This window comes from Haliotis cracherodii, unplaced genomic scaffold (assembly GCF_022045235.1).
Source record: "Haliotis cracherodii isolate W230 unplaced genomic scaffold, xgHalCrac1.p SCAF_7, whole genome shotgun sequence".
In the NCBI taxonomy this organism is placed as follows: Eukaryota; Metazoa; Mollusca; class Gastropoda; order Lepetellida; family Haliotidae; genus Haliotis; species Haliotis cracherodii.
Genome location: NW_027266330.1, coordinates 31,585,043 through 31,603,394, shown reverse-complemented (window position 1 = coordinate 31,603,394; position 18,352 = coordinate 31,585,043). Strand labels below are relative to the sequence as shown.

Below are 18,352 nucleotides of genomic sequence, written 5' to 3'. Positions count from 1 at the left end.
TACACATTAATTACAGGTTGTTGGTTCAGTGATGATGTGAATATACATGAGTTTCGCAACAATAACCTAAACAGACTGAAGAGTGCCAGTTGACCCTGATCCGCGCCGATTATGATCCTTGGACTGACAACAGTACCCGTCCAGGTGGTTTTCACAAAAGTTGGTTAACCATGGCCTGTGCTTCACATAGATATACTATACTATTCCACATTTAAAGGTGAGTGAGTGAGTGTGGAATCTGTATGTGTGTGATTGGCTGCCTGGAGATGGTGTCATACAAATAGTATCGCGATTCCCATATTGCCATTGATCAGGATCATGTTCAGTTTTATTTAAAGTTAATAAAGTTATGGACACAATTCGAGCCACCGGCTGCGGTCTTTTAGTTACATAACAATATGAAATAGCCCAGTATCCCTCTCAAATGTTGAGTGTTACAATACATGGAAACACTGTTCAAAGTGGCCTAACATTCAACTCAACTCACTCACTCACTCACTCACTCACTCACTCACTCATGGTTTATCGACATTGATATGTGATCACAGTGATCACTTTATACAACAAACAATCATGATAATGGACTGAGTGTCTTTGTTTGATCACATATATAGATATCTCACATTTCTGTTCTCCCAGGGAAACTGAACACACACACACACACACACACACACACACACACACACACACACACACACACACACACACACACACACACACACACACACACACACACACACACAAAGGCATCACGTTACATATCACTGAATTTGCATCAAGTCAAAATGAAAGGCTGTCCTTTCCTCATGAGCATCTGGAGGGGTCCGTAGTTGGAGAGTGTTGTCGTGGCAACAGAGATAGATTCCTAGAAGTACAAATGTAAATTAGATATGGCTACTGGTACAAGGATAAATCAAATTCATCATGTATTAAATGTATGTTTGCCCCGATTATGTTTCTAGGTTTGTCAGCACCATACCCGTGTTCGTGGGTTTCACCGATGTGGTAAACGTCTGAGACCTGCATCACTTCGGGCTTTCCTCCCACATTTAGCTGACACACCGCGACAAACTGGAATACTGTTAAAAGACGCGTTCAACCCAACTCACTCACTCACTCACTGTTGGGAAAATTTATTTATTTCTAACCAAATACATAGACGCCAGTCTCTCACTCGGACAAAACATTCCACAAACAAATAATTGTAGTCGAAAGGTTTGCATTACATTTTAACAAACCGTACGGTATCTTACTTTTGACGCTTAACTTGATTCAAATAACTGGGTTACCTGGAAATTTGACACTTTTGAACACCACATAGCTCACATTGTTTTCAACTTCCTGCGAAATAAGGAAGTGGCGTCCATCTTGAAACGCGGTTGACGGGAGAGAGCTGTGGTCCTATAAATGAAATAAGTATTTCGTTAGTTTATCCTAGCACATTGGTAAATTCAATAGTTTCTTGAAAGTAGTGATCGGCACGTACACAACAGTAATAGTACTCTATTGGTAATAACCATACGAAATAGTTTACCAACAACTCGACTGTTCCGTCTGCACGTGCTGTGACGTCATACACGTGATCCTTAACCTCGTGACTGAAGGTGATGGTCATCACAGGTGGCATCTGTGTTTCTGAAATGCTCGTGCAGCACAGGAAAGTCTCTGAAAAGTAGAACAAATTTATCTAATTAGGAATTAACTGTTGTGAGTTGCTGATTAATGCGTCACACCGCTTTCAGCACTATTCCAGCATTATCACGGCGGGGGCCACCAAAATGGGATTCACACATCGTGCCCATGTGGGGAAACCCGAGCCTTCAGCGTGACGACTGAACACTTAAACATCCCTTTATATATAGTAGGACCGCCTCCGTGGTCTAATGGTAGAGCGTCCGCCCAGAGAGCAGAAGGTCCGGGGTTCGATCCCCGACCGCGTCATACCAAAAGACGTTAAAAGATGGTACTTGTTGTTACCCTGCCTGGCGCTCGGCATTAGGGGGCTAAACAAGGACTGGTCGGCTCGGAGTCAGTATACTGTGTCTGAGTGGGGTTTTCATGTTAAACTGCGGCATGGTATCTCAGTGATCTAGCACTATAAATCGGCATCAGTCCGGACTAGTACAAGCAGCTACACAAACACACACACGTACATGCACGTCGCTATATAAGTGCAATAATCTTGGACGCGACGTTAAACCCCATTTCACCTCACCACTTTATATATTGTAGGTGAGGTGAAATTGGGTTTAACGTCGCGTCCAAGGTTATTGTACTTATTTGCGACGTGCCTGCAGTAACCTCAACAGCCTGAAGAGTGCCAGTTGACGCTGATCGGGGCTTCGAATCCCATATCCGCACCGATTATGATCCTTGGGTTTCACAAACGTCGGTTAAACATGACCTGTGCTTCACTGATTGTACTAGTCCGGACTCAAACACAGTATACTGTGCCGACCAGTCCTTGTTTTAGCCCCTTAATGCCGAGCGCCAGACAGGGCAACAATAAGTGCCATCATTTTGAGTCTTTTGGTATGACGCGGCGGGGATCGAACCCCGGACCTTCTACTCTCTAGGCGGACGCTCTACCACTAAACCACGGAGGCAGTCCTGTATATAGTCATGCCAATGCAGCAGAATAATTGGTTTGTTTCAAAGACAACTGTACACCACTGAGCGTGCTAACATTGTTCAAGCATTTTCCACCTTATGTTTTTTCATTTCAGAGCACATGCTGGATTGTTCGAGACAAACTATTCTTTTCAATCGATCTCGACGCAAGAATCCATGTTTTTATTTATTAATTTATTAAATTTAAAGAAAGGTGTGACATGTGTGTTTCGCAAGCCATCCTTTGCCTGAGAAATTCAATATTACGTGACTATTAAAAAATAATATAATAACAAAAAATATCCACCGGAAGTATCGATCAATGAAAACATTTCTATACAAAATCAAGTTAATATCTTATGCTTACCTAAATTACCTTACACCACACATGGTCAAGAGCGATAAAACCCAGCACGTTAGCCTTCAATCAGTGCTAGAGTATAATGAAAGTCCTTTACGTGTTACTATACCAATAAAAATCAAGTCTTTGGCAATGTTAAAGCAATATATCAGAGATACAAGTATGACTGTAGCTCAAACCCTCGACCCACCCAGCATTGACAGCTACATTAAACATTTTCCAACGACTGGGTGACTGAAAATGGGTAATGGTCGACCTTGGACAAACGAGTGGTTGATAGCATGATCAACGATGACGCAAAACTACATCACACAAGCTTTTACTGGATCCTCATCGACAACTTTTATATTCTTAGGACCTAGACATCCCCGGAATCCACACCTGTGCATAACTAAACCGAATCTGAAATCTGAATCACAGTAAGAGTAAGTTACTAAATAGTGTTTTACGCCGCGTTTGACGCTTTTTCAGCAACAACACGATGTAAGAACACCAGTAATAGGCTTCAAACGTGCGGGAATAAAACCCGAGTGTTCTGCTTGTCGAGCGATCGCATTTGACCACAAACCAGGAACGTTACCTCCAACACAAACAGCTTACCACGTATTCTCTGTTTCTGATCTGCTCCGGTGACAAACGTGAGGCGAGGTGGATCCCCTACAGCAGACAGATGCTGGTTACTACGTGTACTGATAAGTACATTCGATGTCTGTGGCGCCGACATCGGTTGGTGTTTGACGGTAACTGGTTGAGTAACACGTCACGTCTACAGGACAACACAAAATGAAATAGTTCAAACGAACGCTAAACATATATGCACAAGTCGCTTATCGATAACGCCTACACGATTTTCCGAGAAAAAGTTATTTCAGGGCAATGCCGTCGTCATTGACGACGTTGAACAAACGCTAGCCATTGGCTGAGCTACCAATCCAATTGTTAACACACGACTTATTAGGTATTCACACATAAACACGTAGAGAGCAGTACATTCTTCAAGTGTTCCAAGGAAAACCAACCACTGAGTAGCACTTCGGAGAACATCGACTGCCTATAATAGAAAGTTTACAAAGAAATCGAGTTATTAATAGATCTTACCCAATACGTTTTATGTAGGTTACGACAGGTGCGTGCATGTACTGTCACGAAAGTGTAATACCGTGCTGTATCTTGATGTCTATTAATAACCATGACTGCAGCCTGTAACCTACTACACTATACATGCTATGAGGACTCGGGCGTTGCTGGTGTTCAAGTATCGACAACACTACTCTGTATGTTGCATTTATTGATTGTGAAATGTATTACCAATTATATAAATTTAAATTTTGAATATAAAAATACATATTAAATAAATCAAAACGCATTATATACATACATACAGACGCACACACATACATATATTTATATTAAAATATATGTATATACATATACATAAACACACAAGTAAACATGATACACGCACACACGCACACACGCACACACACACGCACGCACGCACGCACGCACGCGTAAAGCTGTGATAGAACAATAGCTTCCCAACAGGCATATGTCCACTGTCCGAAACCATATTGGCTGAAGTCACGAAGAGTCATCAGACGTCCCTTGTTAAATGCTCGTCGTCAGAGTGAGTGAGTGAGTGAGTTGGGTTTAACGCCGCTTGTAACAGTATTCCAGTTATATCACGGCGTGTCAGCTTAATGTGGGAGGAAAGCCCGAACTGGTGCAGGTCTCAGACGTTTACCACTTCGGTGAAACCCACGAGCACGGGTATGATGCTGACAAACCTATGAAACTTAATCGGGGCGAACCGGGATTCGAACCCACAATCAAAGGTCTCTGGCGTGTCCAAAGGACGCAACTCTGCACAGCGAATCACGGCGCCTTAGACGACGAGGCTACCCGTGCCCCACCCATCGTCAGTGTATGGATCGACGTCACTCGTGTAATCTACTTTGACCACTCAACAACTCTTCCTTGTATAACTTATATTCGCTCATATCATATCATGTGTTTTAAGCCTGCAATCGATCAGTCAAGATTAGATATTAGCCGGATTTAATGATCGATAACAGTATTTACAGCAGCACTTCAATTTCCTCATTCCAAGTGTTTGTTATTTTACTGTGTATCTAAAACGGTTGCTCGGTTAAAAAAGTCAGCTCGGTCATACAATGAAAATGATACAGGATATATGAATTAATAAATACTACTAAATTCATTTGGAACGTAAAGGTTTATAGACATCTAGAAATTAATAAAGAACCCTTGACAAAATGAAGAACAGTTATTAAAGCGTATATAAAAATTCAAGTTTCATGATACTCATTCAGTGAATGGCTGTCGGTCTGGTGAGGTGAGGTGAGGTGAAATGGGATTTAACGTCGCGTCCAAAATTATTGCACTTATATAGCGTGTGTGTGTGTGGCTGCTTGTACTAGTCCGGACTGATGCCGATTTATAGTGCTATCTCACTGAGATACCATGCCGCAGTTTAACATGAATACCCCACTCAGACACAGTATACTGACTCCGAGCCGACCAGTCCTTGTTTTAGCCCCTTAATGCCGAGCGCCAGGGTAACAACGAGTACCATCTTTTAACGTCATTTGGTATGACGCGGCCGGGAATCGAACCCCGGACCTTCCGCTCTCCGGGCGAACGCTCTACCACTAGACCACGGAGGCGGTCTGGAGTATAGTTATGACAATAACTGACTGTGTCGCCCAAACACACAGACACATGAACGTGAAGCATGATACCTTCAAGTTTCAGGAAAAGTACTTTGATATTGATGCGGGGCGGTCGGGTAGCCTGGTGGTCAAAGCGTTCGCTCTTCAAGTCGGGTTCGATTCCCAACATGGGTACAATGTGTGAAGTCCATTTCTGGTGTCCCCCGCCGTGATATTGCTGGAATATTGCTAAAAGCGGCGTAAAACCATTGGACGTCATTGGAATCTGAGTACGTGGCGACGGATCCATTGGTCAGATGAAAGCAGATTCTTGCTGCACGTCATTGATGGGCGAATGTGGGCATGAAATGTTTATCAAAGCGGACTTGGTTGATGCATGTTTGTTTGTTTGTTTGGTGTTTAACGCCGCACTCAGCAATAATCCAGCTATATGACGGCGGTCTGTAAAATAGTGGAGTCTGGACCAGACAATTCAGTGATTAACATCATCCCACGCAATTGGGATCGATGACATGTATCAACCAAGTCAGCGAGCCTGACCACCCGATCCCGTTAGTCGCCTTTTACGACAAGCATAGTCGCCTTTTACGGCAAGCATGGGTTGCTGAAGGCCTATTCTACCCCTGATCTTCACGGGTCGGTTGATGCATGTCATCTTATTATCCCATTTGCGCTAATCGATGCTCATGACGTCAATCATTAAATTGCCTGGTCCAGGCTCGATTATTCACAGACCACCGTTATATTGCAATACGTGATTATTTGCTAAACAATGTCTCATTAATAAACTCTCTAATTATCTACATAAATCCTTTCCTTTAGAACAATTGCAAAATAAAAAATAATTTACATCTTTCGAGCTATGTTTATTTATTTATTTATTTATTTATTTATTTATTTATTTATTTATTTATTTATTTGGGGCGGTCGGGTGGCCTAGTGGTTAAAGCGTTCGCTCGTTACGCCGAAGACCCGGGTTCGATTCCCGACATGGGTACAATGTGTGAAGCCCATTTCTGGTGTCCCCCGCCGTGATACTGCTGGAATATTGCTAAAAGCGGCGTAAAACCATACTCACTCACTATTTATTTATTATTTATTTAAGTTGGGATTGTTTGAAATCCTAGTCATGTGTTTACAGCTAAATGTGTCTGGCATGTACTTGTTTGTTTGTTTGTTGTTTAACGCCGCACCAATATTCCAGCTATATGATGGCGGTCTGTAAATAATCGAGTCTGGACCAGACAATGCAATGACATGCATCAACCAAGTCAGCGAGCCTGACCACCCGATCCCGTTCGTCGCCTCTTGCGACAAGCATAGTCGCTTTTCACGGCAAGCATCGGTTGCTGAAGACCTATTCTCACCTGGATCTTCACGGGTCATTTGATGTCTGACCTAGCGTGCATTGTGGACGTAAACAAACATGCATGGCGTGATTGCGTTCCTACCCCTCAAAGACGGTACAACACATAAAATACGTTGTATTATCCGACACTGTAAATGCAACGGAAACGCCGATGTGAAATCGATAACTGATACAGAAAATCCATTAACCCACTGACAAAGTCCAGCGAACGTACCAACAGTTTCGTAACTCATTGCATAACTGAAGTTAGATTATTCGATAAAGCTTCAACCACCTGCTGTCTTAGTGCCGCGTCTTGACTGGATGGCAGATGTTTTACAGTTTAACCATTTTGTCAAAGCGGTTGTGTTTCTTTTAGCTCGAGTCCTGGGACTTTAAACAGGAAACGGTAAGACCTCTTTGTCCTCTGACTGTGACTTCCCATACTTACCTTTTAGATCATTAATTTGTTTTTCGAAATAGGGAAACTATTTAGGCTTTTTCTATGCAACTTTCGTTGTCAAAAACATATGCGTGTGCATGAACGAGTTCACATGTTTCATGTGTGTGGGGGCGGTAGGGTAGCCTAGTGGTTAAAGCGTTCGCTCGTCACGCCGAATACCCGGGTTCTATTCCCGACATGGGTACAATGTGTGAAGACCATTTCTGGTGTCCCCCGCCGTAATATTGCTGGAATATTGCTAAAAGCGGCGTAAAACCATACTCACTCACTCTCTCACACACACGTGTGTGTGTGTGTGTGTGTGTGTTTGCGTGTATACACTCGTTCTATTCACAGTGTATGACTATGGCTTGAAATTAATCGCACTGACCAGATAAACCAGTGGTTGACATTATGAGCAACGATCCACGCCTTTTGGGCACGATGACATGTGAATCAGTCCTCGCTAGGGGACGCAGGAGTTTGTGCTGTATACTGCAAGTGGAATCGCTTGAGCATGGAAGTAAATACAGGGTTATCTATTTTAATATTTAAGATAATATTTAATATTATTTGCCTATGTCAGCATCTTTACCACGCTGAGAGAGCTGAACTTTTGCGTGCGTGTTTCTTTGGATGATATCCTTTTTTTGTCCACAGAAAGAATTTAGTCTTAGTTTCAAGTCCACAGCATTTAAGAAGAACTATTTAATATCAATGGTGACAGCATATATTTTTCAAGTGGCCGTTTTGTGTTGACATTTAAAACTGTTAAATACATATCCAGGTGAGCTATGACGCCGTTGCTCTATTTCTAAATATTCCCATTGTGGTTCCTGTTGCGTTTGTTTCAACGTTAATTTCAATTCAGAAGTTTGTTGTGACCCGTTCTGACGACCAGCAATACAATACGTGATTATTTACTATGAAATGTCTCATAAATGAACCATGTCATTATTAACTTATATTTGTTTCCTTTAGAACATTTGCAAAAGCTTGAAATGGTAAAGAAATCTTTCGACCAACATGTAATTATTTATTTGTTATATTTGTTTAAAAGTGATCAGTAACAGCATTTGATTTTCTATTTGCTAGCAATTAAAACTTTACCAAATCGATTATTTCTTACACTGTTCTTGTGGTGAGCATTTTCTGGATTGTTTCTACATTATACAGGAAGACCGCAATACCTCACAGAGCTAACCATGAAGCTTCAAGAGAACAGGTACCCTCTACTGATACTGTTTATTCCCGTGTGGTTCAGCTCTGCTGAAAGAAGACGTGTTCCTTTTAAGAACTGCCTCTCAACAAAAACTGACCAAGACTTTACCACAATCAAGCCGGCCAGGAGTAGGATCGAGTGTTCTGTGATCTGTCTGAATGAGCCGGACTGTCTATCAGCCTCCTACTGCAAGACCACCGATGGTTACGCCTGTCACCTGAGCGGAATGTATTCAGACGGGAACTGTTCCGGGCTTGTCGAGAATGGGAACTGCACTGTGACTGTTCTTGTGAGTTATTTTCTGCTTTTGTGCTAAATTATACGTTTGTATCAACTTCCAGAATCCGGTGTATCAAATCTAAATCCAGTCATATTTCAAGTGATTTGATGTAGTTAAGGCCCTTTTTTTTGTTACAATATAGATTTTGATTATTAAGCAAATCTTCTTCGTCTAAGGCGCCACGATTCGCTGTGCAGAGTTGCGTCCCTTGGGCATGCCAGAAATCTATGATTGTGGGTTCGAATCCCGGTTCGCCCCAATTATGTTTCTAGGTTTGTCAGCACCATACCCGTGCTCGTGGGTTTCCCCGAAGTGGTAAACGTCTTAGACCTGCATCACTTCGGGCTTTCCTCCCACATTAAGCTGACACGCCGTGATATAACTGGAATACTGTTAAAAGCTACGTCAAACCCAACTCACTCACTCACCCACTCACTCACTCAAGTTATCCTGGCTAACCAAGTTTTCGGTCCGCACGACATTGAATCTAACTGATGTCAATACATCGATACATTAATTCTTTTGGCCTTTGATCCATATTCAGTCTCCACAAGGTGTAGAAATATGACTGTTATAAGTTCGCGTGATAGTGTTAATGGGTTTCACGTATGGTTACTAAAGAAATATGTTTGTTTGTTTGTTGTTAGCTACACACACTCCAATGCCTTCAATGTCTGTGAAAACATAGGCGGTGACCAATGAGACAACAGACAAACGACCTTGACCATGTTTTTAAAGGGGCACTGATCTAACGCCATTCCCCGGACTGGTTGTTGCCTTTGTTATTGTTTTTTCCCACGTGAGTACCCGGATGATACACAACGCAACTGAGCGTGACCAGAGACTGGGCTACCGTCTGCAAGGACAGCTAAATAAACTTGGAGGCTGGAGGCAATATTTGTTTTACGCATTTTTGCATAAACACTGATTGGTTAACTGTGATCTATAAAGATTCGACAAAGGGCGCATATTAAATAATTTCTTCAGCCTAAACAAACAGACAAAAAGAACGGCGGAGCTCATCGGAAGTCGTCATTTGGAAATACCCCAGATGGTTATAGTTTAATACTAAAAAAAAGTATCCATGCAGTGAAAGCATTTTCGGATTTCGGATTGCGTCGATAATACGATTACTACTCCCTTGTTGTCATCCACGTTTTCTCGTATAACCCTACACTTGTGTATTTGTCGTCATTCACTTGATGCTCAGTTAATGAATTTATTACAGGTACAATTAGTGGTAGTACCACTTAGATTACCTGACAAAGGTTCTCATTTGGCATTTATTGTGTCTGGGGTAATTATTCAATCTAAATACAGGTTTGAAGTGAGGTTATGTAATATGCACGTGGCAGCCCAGCAAGAGGTGAATGATCAGTTGATTTACTTTTTTTTGTAAATCAACGGATCGTTCCTAGTCATCAAAGGATTAACAGAAAATACGTTGATTGATTAATCACTGTTATCTTGCACAGTGGATATGTCAAAAGTGAGTGTTTACATGTCTAGGTTTACTAACACAAAGGGAATACACCCATATCATGGCGTGAAGTGCCGATGTAAAAACAACATACAATTTGTTCAAAGGGTTAACTGATAATACGTTGATTGGTTGCTCATTGTTATCAAACTCAATGGACTTTTTAGGAACCGTCGACGTAATGAAAATAGTTGTCACGTGGCCTTTCTAAGCCGACCCTTGAGACTTGACACCCGAAACGATATATATCTTTTAGAATATTTGATAGTTACAGAGACACGTGACATCGAATAAGTTTGTGGTCGGTGTTTTTCGTACAATAAAACACTGCAGGAGCATAAACACCTCGGGGCTGCCCATTGTATCTATTATAGATGAAGCACGGGGACGATTGCACTCCGGCGCAGTGGTGACACAGCATAACACCAATGCCTCAGGTTAATTTGCATATCACGTGACCGGACTTTTTTCCTTGTTGTAAACAAACGCGCTTTTACAGAAATCAGTAATATAACGGACTAATGCAAGTATTTGGAGGCGCTTTACATATTGTTTTGCATAATTATACAGATACAGATATGCTACTACAACTGCGACAGTGAGTTGCATGACGTTATATATTTATGCATCAAAGTGACCGTATTGCTAGCTCTCCGTTGGGCTTCGATGACAGCACGTGGAGCCGTACAACCAATGTAAACAAAGGATAACTACGCAAAAACAAGTAACCGTAACCACTCTTTGACATTTGTTTATGACAATGTGTAGACTTGTCAAACATGAAACGGTTGAATAGCATATGCAATATCTTGAATGAACCGTTAAAGATGTGACGAATCGTCACATGGCGCTGGCCTGTACTATGCTGGCTGGCTGCCGGCCGCATGGAACTCTGGGTAGGAGAGTGCCGAGTACTTTGACGTTATGATAGTTCCTTGCAAAACTATACTATATTATACTGTATAAGATACCTACGCGATATATCGCAAAGAACAATGAAGAACGAAGCGTTTTTCATTTCACGATAAAACATTGTTCCATCATGACGTCATTTCTGGAGATTCGGACATACGATCGCAACTTGATAGATGTAGCTTGGCGCCGTAGATAAACGCAATGGCCGAACGGTCGTTTCCAAAGGTGGGAGAGATATGACAGTCAGTATTGGGAGAAAAGGAACAGATAATCGACGAGAAAATTGTGAGAATATGCTGGAAAGACTAAATTTAACCCCCTGTTCATAGAATGGACTTGTCCGACATTTCCGCCGTCGGATTCCATGCAGGGAGTCATCATTATTGAAATTCGGGTAAATATTTTTAAGGCGTGTATCCTTAACGAGGCTCACGTAAAGTTGATATATAAGAAGTAAACGACTCATTGTCGTTGTTTATCGTACACTAAAACACTGCAGGGAGAATAAACCACGAGGGGCGCCGCTCGTCCTTTATTTCTTAATCAAGGGGGTAGAGCAAACTTTTTTACTTTTCTTAGAATCTGCCGAATTTATAATTTAACCTTGTGTTTTATTTGAGATGGGTTTAAAAAGAAACTTGAGCGCGGCCCTCTGACAGGTATAATTAACAAGCCGTTCCACCTATAACCTTACGTTAAGAGACAATTAAAGCACTTTTAGCCGAATAAAACACGACTACAATGGGTAGTTAATGGTTTAATTAAGCCCCACTTTATTAAAAGAAGGATTAATATTTACGTTTTTATAATAATTTGGTTCAGTTTAATCATTTGACTCGAAACATTCCACACGTTCATTGTGGGGCCGAGGTACATGTAACGCGTGTAAACAAACCGACGTTCTCTGGTAATTGAGTTGAGGTGTTTTCTGTCGTGAAAGTTGCAACTTGTTTCCCCCGTTGATGACAGCAGACTGTAGCAACAGCAAGCCATAAAAAAGTGTGCCTCCCCAGTTGGTTGCACTGCATGCTACCCTGTATCGACATGAATCGACAACCGTGATATGGCATCGCCTGTTTGACTGCAGTACATTGCTAAATGCCCGATACTGAGCAACCAACGTACATGTCTCATGAGAGTCTTCATGAATTGCTCATGCCTGTGTCATCATGAATTGCATGGATTGCTCTTGCCTGTGTCATCATGAATTGCATGGATTGCTCATGCCTGTGTCATCATGAATTGCATGGATTGCTCATGCCTGTGTCATCATGAATTGCTCATGCCTGTGTCATCCTGATTTGCTCATGCCTGTCATCATGAATTGCTCATGCCTGTCATCATGAATTGCTCATGACTGTGTCATCATGAATTGCATGGATTGATCATGCCTATGTCATCATGAATTGCTCATGCCTGTGTCATCATGAATTGCATGGATTGCTCATGCCTATGTCATCATGAATTGCTCATGCCTGTGTCATCATGAATTGCACATGCCTGTGCCATCATGAATTGCTCATGCCTATGTCATCATGAATTGCTCTTGCCTGTGTCATCATGAATTGCATGGATTGCTCATGCCTGTGTCATCATGAATTGCTCATGCCTGTGCCATCATGAATTGCTCATGCCTGTGTCATCATGAATTGCTCATGCCTGTGTCATCATGAATTGCTCATGCCTGTCATCATGAATTGCACATGCCTGTGTCATCATGAATTGCTCATGCCTGTGTCATCATGAATTGCTCATTCCTGTGTCATCATGAATTGCTCATGTCTGTGTCATCATGAATTGCTCATGTCTGTGTCATCATGGATTGCTCATGCCTGTGTCATCATGAAATTGCTCATGTCTGTGTCATCATGAATTGCTCATGCCTGTGTCATCATGAATTGCTCATGCCTGTGTCATCATGAATTGCTCATGCCTGTGTCATCATGAATTGCTCATGTCTGTGTCATCATGAATTGCTCATGTCTGTGTCATCATGGATTGCTCATGTCTGTGTCATCATGAATTGCTCATGTCTGTGTCATCATGGATTGCTCATGTCTGTGTCATCATGGATTGCTCATGTCTGTGTCATCATGGATTGCTCATGTCTGTGTCATCATGAATTGCTCATTCCTGTCATCATGAATTGCTCATGCCTGTGTCATCATGAATTGCTCATGCCAGTGTCATCATGAATTGCTCATGCCTGTGTCATCATGAATTGCTCATGCCTGTATCATCATGAATTGCTCATGTCTGTGTCATCATGAATTGCTCATGCCTGTGTCATCATGAATTGCTCATGTCTGTGTCATCATGGATTGCTCATGTCTGTGTCATCATGGATTGCTCATGCCTGTGTCATCATGAATTATTCATGCCTGTGTCATCATGAATTGCTCATGCCTGTCATCATGAATTGCTCATGCCTGTGTCGATAGACAGCCTTTATTCCTAGGGCACCAACCCCCTCCTCGGACAATACTCTGACTGCAGCGGCACGGACACATGTTTGAATGTTTTGGATATGTGGTATGAGAGATGGTTGACATCATCTTGCCATATTTCTTCCCAAGTGATAACAGTCAATTATTCGACAAGTTTAAAGAAACTATTTCGCCGATAATTGAGGTGGACGCGCCATTATGATTAACAGTAATGAAAGGACGATGTTACCAGGGCTAGGATCCAGAATGTTTGTTTTTTACATTTCAACAAAATTTACAGTGTGGGGATCCGTAAACAAGTGAAAAATGTGTGGCCTAAGTCTGTAACAATCCTTCTTCATAGGTGAATCCATGCGAAAAGGTTAGGCCTAAGTCTGTAACAATCCTTCTTCACAGGTGAATCCATGCGTAAAAGTTAGGCCTAAGTCTGTAACAATCCTTCTTCACAGGTGAATACATGCGAAAATGTGTGGCCCAAATCTGTAACAATCCTTCTTCACAGGTGAATCCATGCGAAAATGTGTGGCCCAAGTCTGTAACAATCCTCTTCACAGGTGAATCCATGCGAAAAAGTTAGGCCTAAGTCTGTAACAATCCTCTTCACAGGTGAATCCATGTGAAAATGTGTGGCCCAAGTCTGTAACAATCCTCTTCACAGGTGAATCCATGCGAAAATGTGTGGCCTAAGTCTGTAACAATCCTTCTTCACAGGTGAATCCATGCGTAAAAGTTAGGCCTAAGTCTGTAACAATCCTTTTCACAGGTGAATCCATGCGAAAATGTGTGGCCTAAGTCTGTAACAATCCTTCTTCGCAGGTGAATCCATGCGAAAATGTGTGGCCTCAGTCTGTAACAATCCTTTTCACAGGTGAATCCATGCGAAAAAGTTAGGCCTAAGTCTGTAACAATCCTTCTTCACAGGTGAATACATGCGAAAATGTGTGGCCTAAGTCTGTAACAATCCTTCTTCGCAGGTGAATCCATGCGAAAATGTGTGGCCTCAGTCTGTAACAATCCTTTTCACAGGTGAATCCATGCGAAAAAGTTAGGCCTAAGTCTGTAACAATCCTTCTTCACAGGTGAATACATGCGAAAAAGTTAGGCCCAAATCTGTAACAATCCTTCTTCACAGGTGAATACATGCGAAAATGTGTGGCCCAAATCTGTAACAATCCTTCTTCATAGGTGAATCCATGCGAAAATGTGTGGCCTAAACCTGTAACAATCCTTCTTCACAGGTGAATCCATGCGAAAATGGGGGGACGTTCCATCCCGGAAACAGGACCTGTCAATGTGTTGATGGCTTCGTCGGGGACTACTGCCACAGGCGCTACCGAGGTTTGTAATACATTGCCAGGGCCATGGGACCGCCTCCGTGGTCTAGTAGTAGAGCATCCGCCCGGAGAGCGGAAGGTCCGGGGTTCGATCCCCGGCCGCGTCATACCAAAAGACGTTAAAAGATGGTACTTGTTGTGACCCTGTCTGGCGCTCGGCTTTAAGTGGTTAAAACAAGGACTGGTCGGCTCGGAGTCAGTATACTGTGTCTGAGTGGGATATTCATGTTAAACTGCGGCATGGTATCTCAGTGAGCTAGCACTATAAATCGGCATCAGTCCGGACTAGTACAAGCAGCCACACAAAAACACACAGGTATATGCACGTCGCTATATAAGTGCAATAATCTTGGCCTCGACGTTAAATCCCATTTCACCTCACCTCACCACCTTTGCCATGGAAAGCCCAGTCATCAAGGCGCCGCAATTCGCTATGAAGAGTTGCGTCCCCTGGGAATCCTATGATCCCGGGTACTTTAAACTATTTGTTAAGGATATTCTGTGTCCAATTGGGAGATACATTTTACAGGATGTTCGGAGATGTTAAGGTACGTAAAGGATGCGATTAGTTGTGGTTGGCACTCGGCGATTTGGGCATGGGACTGACGCATATTGACTCCTATTTCAAGTAATGATAAACTGAAGAAAACATGGGAGCGTATGTGTTTTGCACTATCGTAATAGGTATAGCATAGTTTAAATAGCAGGTGTTTGTGTTGAGACATTGAAGTGGAAGAAGTTAATCTTGTTACATACACGCTTCACTTCTCTCCCAAAATGACGACAAAATGAGTCCTAATATCACTCAAGTCAGTGAGTCTGGACAATACTACTCAACTCCCCATAGGGATACTGTGCTAGCTCACACTCTTCCGAAATTCAGGTGCCAACAACGTATAATTTTTTTACTTTTGTTTCGTATGAAATGCAGCTTAACATGTGCCAAGTCCAGCCCAAATTATATTTGTACGTGCATCTGGACATTCCGAATATCCTTATCAAATATTGAGTAGTATATATCCAAATGAGGCCTGGGAATATTTTTATTAGCTTGCTTCAGAATTTTGCCGAAAACCTCGGTCGGTTGCACCAATAACGTTATTTCATTACCTGCATGAGTGATATAGTGGTTTCATTTACAATTGAGTGCGTGAGTATGATTTTACGCCGCTTTTAGCAATATTCTAGCAATATCACGGCGGGGGACACCAGAAATGGGCCTCACACATTGTACCCATGTTGGGAATCGAACCCGGGTATTCGGCGTGACGAACGAACGCTTTAACCACTAGGCTACCTGACCGCCCCTGAAGGGTTATGAAACTTGATAAGTCACTAAAGATCCTCCAGAGAACTATCATTTGCCAGTTCTAATAATTCTTAATGTTGTCGTCAATGTACATTTCTAGGACATAACTTTTTGTTCTTTGCATTTTCCTCAAATAAGAACGCGTAAGCACTATTAGAATCTGATAAATACAACTCCGCATTCCTAACGATCCAGGTTGTTAAAACAAGATGACCAGGATGTACATGTTTTCACGACCCGTAAAGATCCGGGTAGAATAGTTCCTTAGCAACCCATGCTTTCCGTAAAACGGGATCGGGTGGTCAGGCTCGCTGACTTGGTTGATGCATGTCATCGATCCCAATTGCGTGGATCGATGCTCATGTTGTCAATCACGGTCTTATCTCGTCCAGACTCGATTATTTACAGACCGCCGTCAAATAGCTGGAATATTGCTGAGTGCGGCGTAAAACAACAAACCAAGCAACTATTCTGTATGCTTGTTTCTGTCTTTCACTTCAGATTGCTCGGAGGCACCAGAAAGGACAACATCAGGAAGCACAACTCAGTACCTCATTCAGCCGTGGGGGAGCACTCAAGTATTCGAGTGGTTTTGTAACCCTGTATCTTCAAATTTGACAGCTGTTATACAGTTTGTGGATTTTTTTAACTATAATCTTACACTGACGTGGCAGCAGATGAGAAACGGCGTTCCACTTGACACACTGTTTTTTTTTCTTGGCCTTGAACAGCTATACCGCTTAACCAACCAGGGGGTGTACGATTTGCTTGTCACACTTAATGCTGCTGGCGAGGATATTGGCCTTGTGTTGTACACGAACTTCTGTGTAGACTCGGAGGCAGAGGGTTATGTCTGGCATTGGGATTCCTTCCTCAATGATCCAAGTAGTGGTTACATTGGCAGTGATCAGTATTTAGATGGGTTTGGAGGTGCAGGGGATTTAACCAAGAACTTGAATGGAGCACGCTTTGGTACTTTTGACCGTGACGTGAACGACTGTGCCCGCATGAACAACGCTTCGTGGTGGTACAATCCAGTTGGTTGCGCAGCTATTGGGCTTGATGATCTATCATGGCCGACCAACCGACGTGGGACAGTTAAACTAGAGCACGTGGATGGTGTTCTATTGTGGTTAGTTCCAAGACAATGGTATATCGAAGATGACCTTGTCCTTTGATAAGGTTATGCATCTTATATAAGGGGTTGAGCTTGATTTGTAAACATAATGTTTCGAACTAGAACTTTGTGATCGTTTTTTGATTGATATATAAACATGCCCATACGTGAAGATCCGGGTTAGAATTGATCTATAGCAACCCATGCTTGTCTCCCCCAGTGAAGATCCAGGTTAGAATTCACCCTCAACAACCCATGCTTGTCGTAACTGACGGGATCGGGTGAGCAGGCTCGCTGACTCGGTTGATGCATGTCATCGTATTTATTTACAGACCGCCGTCATGTAGCTGGAATATTGCCGAGTGACGAATGACGGTTCGTCCCGATTATGTTTCTATATTTATCAGCACCATACCCGTGCTCGTGGGTTTCACCTAAGCGGTAAACGCCTTGGTCCTGCATTACTTGGGCTTTCCTCCACGTTAAGCTGACACGCCGCGATAACTGGAATACTGTTAAAAGAGGCGTTAACCCCACTCACTCACTTACTCACGAAGCTTTCATTGTGTTTATCGTCAATATCAGCGCATTTACTTTGATCATTTTCCTCTCACATGGGGCGGTGGGGTAGCCTAGTGGTAAAAGCGTTCGCTCTTCACGGCGAAGCCCAGGGGTCGATTCCCAACATGGGTACAATGTGTGAAGCCCCCGTCGTGATATTGCTGGCGTAAAACCATTCACACTCACTCACTCACTCACTCACTCACTCCCACGTGATGATCATGGTTCTTATT

At 42.6% G+C, this 18,352-nt stretch overlaps 1 protein-coding gene across 1 annotated transcript; it reads right to left on the bottom strand.

Moving 5' to 3' along the window:
- Positions 1-739: 739 nt before the first annotated feature.
- Positions 740-3,738, bottom strand: LOC139449081 (uncharacterized). Its single transcript, XM_071230543.1, has 4 exons — positions 3,572-3,738; positions 1,535-1,665; positions 1,290-1,401; positions 740-865 (listed from the first exon to the last, which is right to left on the bottom strand). Exons 1-4 carry the CDS (start codon positions 3,693-3,695, stop codon positions 762-764), a joined length of 471 nt encoding a protein of 156 aa, XP_071086644.1. The 5' UTR covers positions 3,696-3,738; the 3' UTR covers positions 740-761.
- Positions 3,739-18,352: the final 14,614 nt, after the last annotated feature.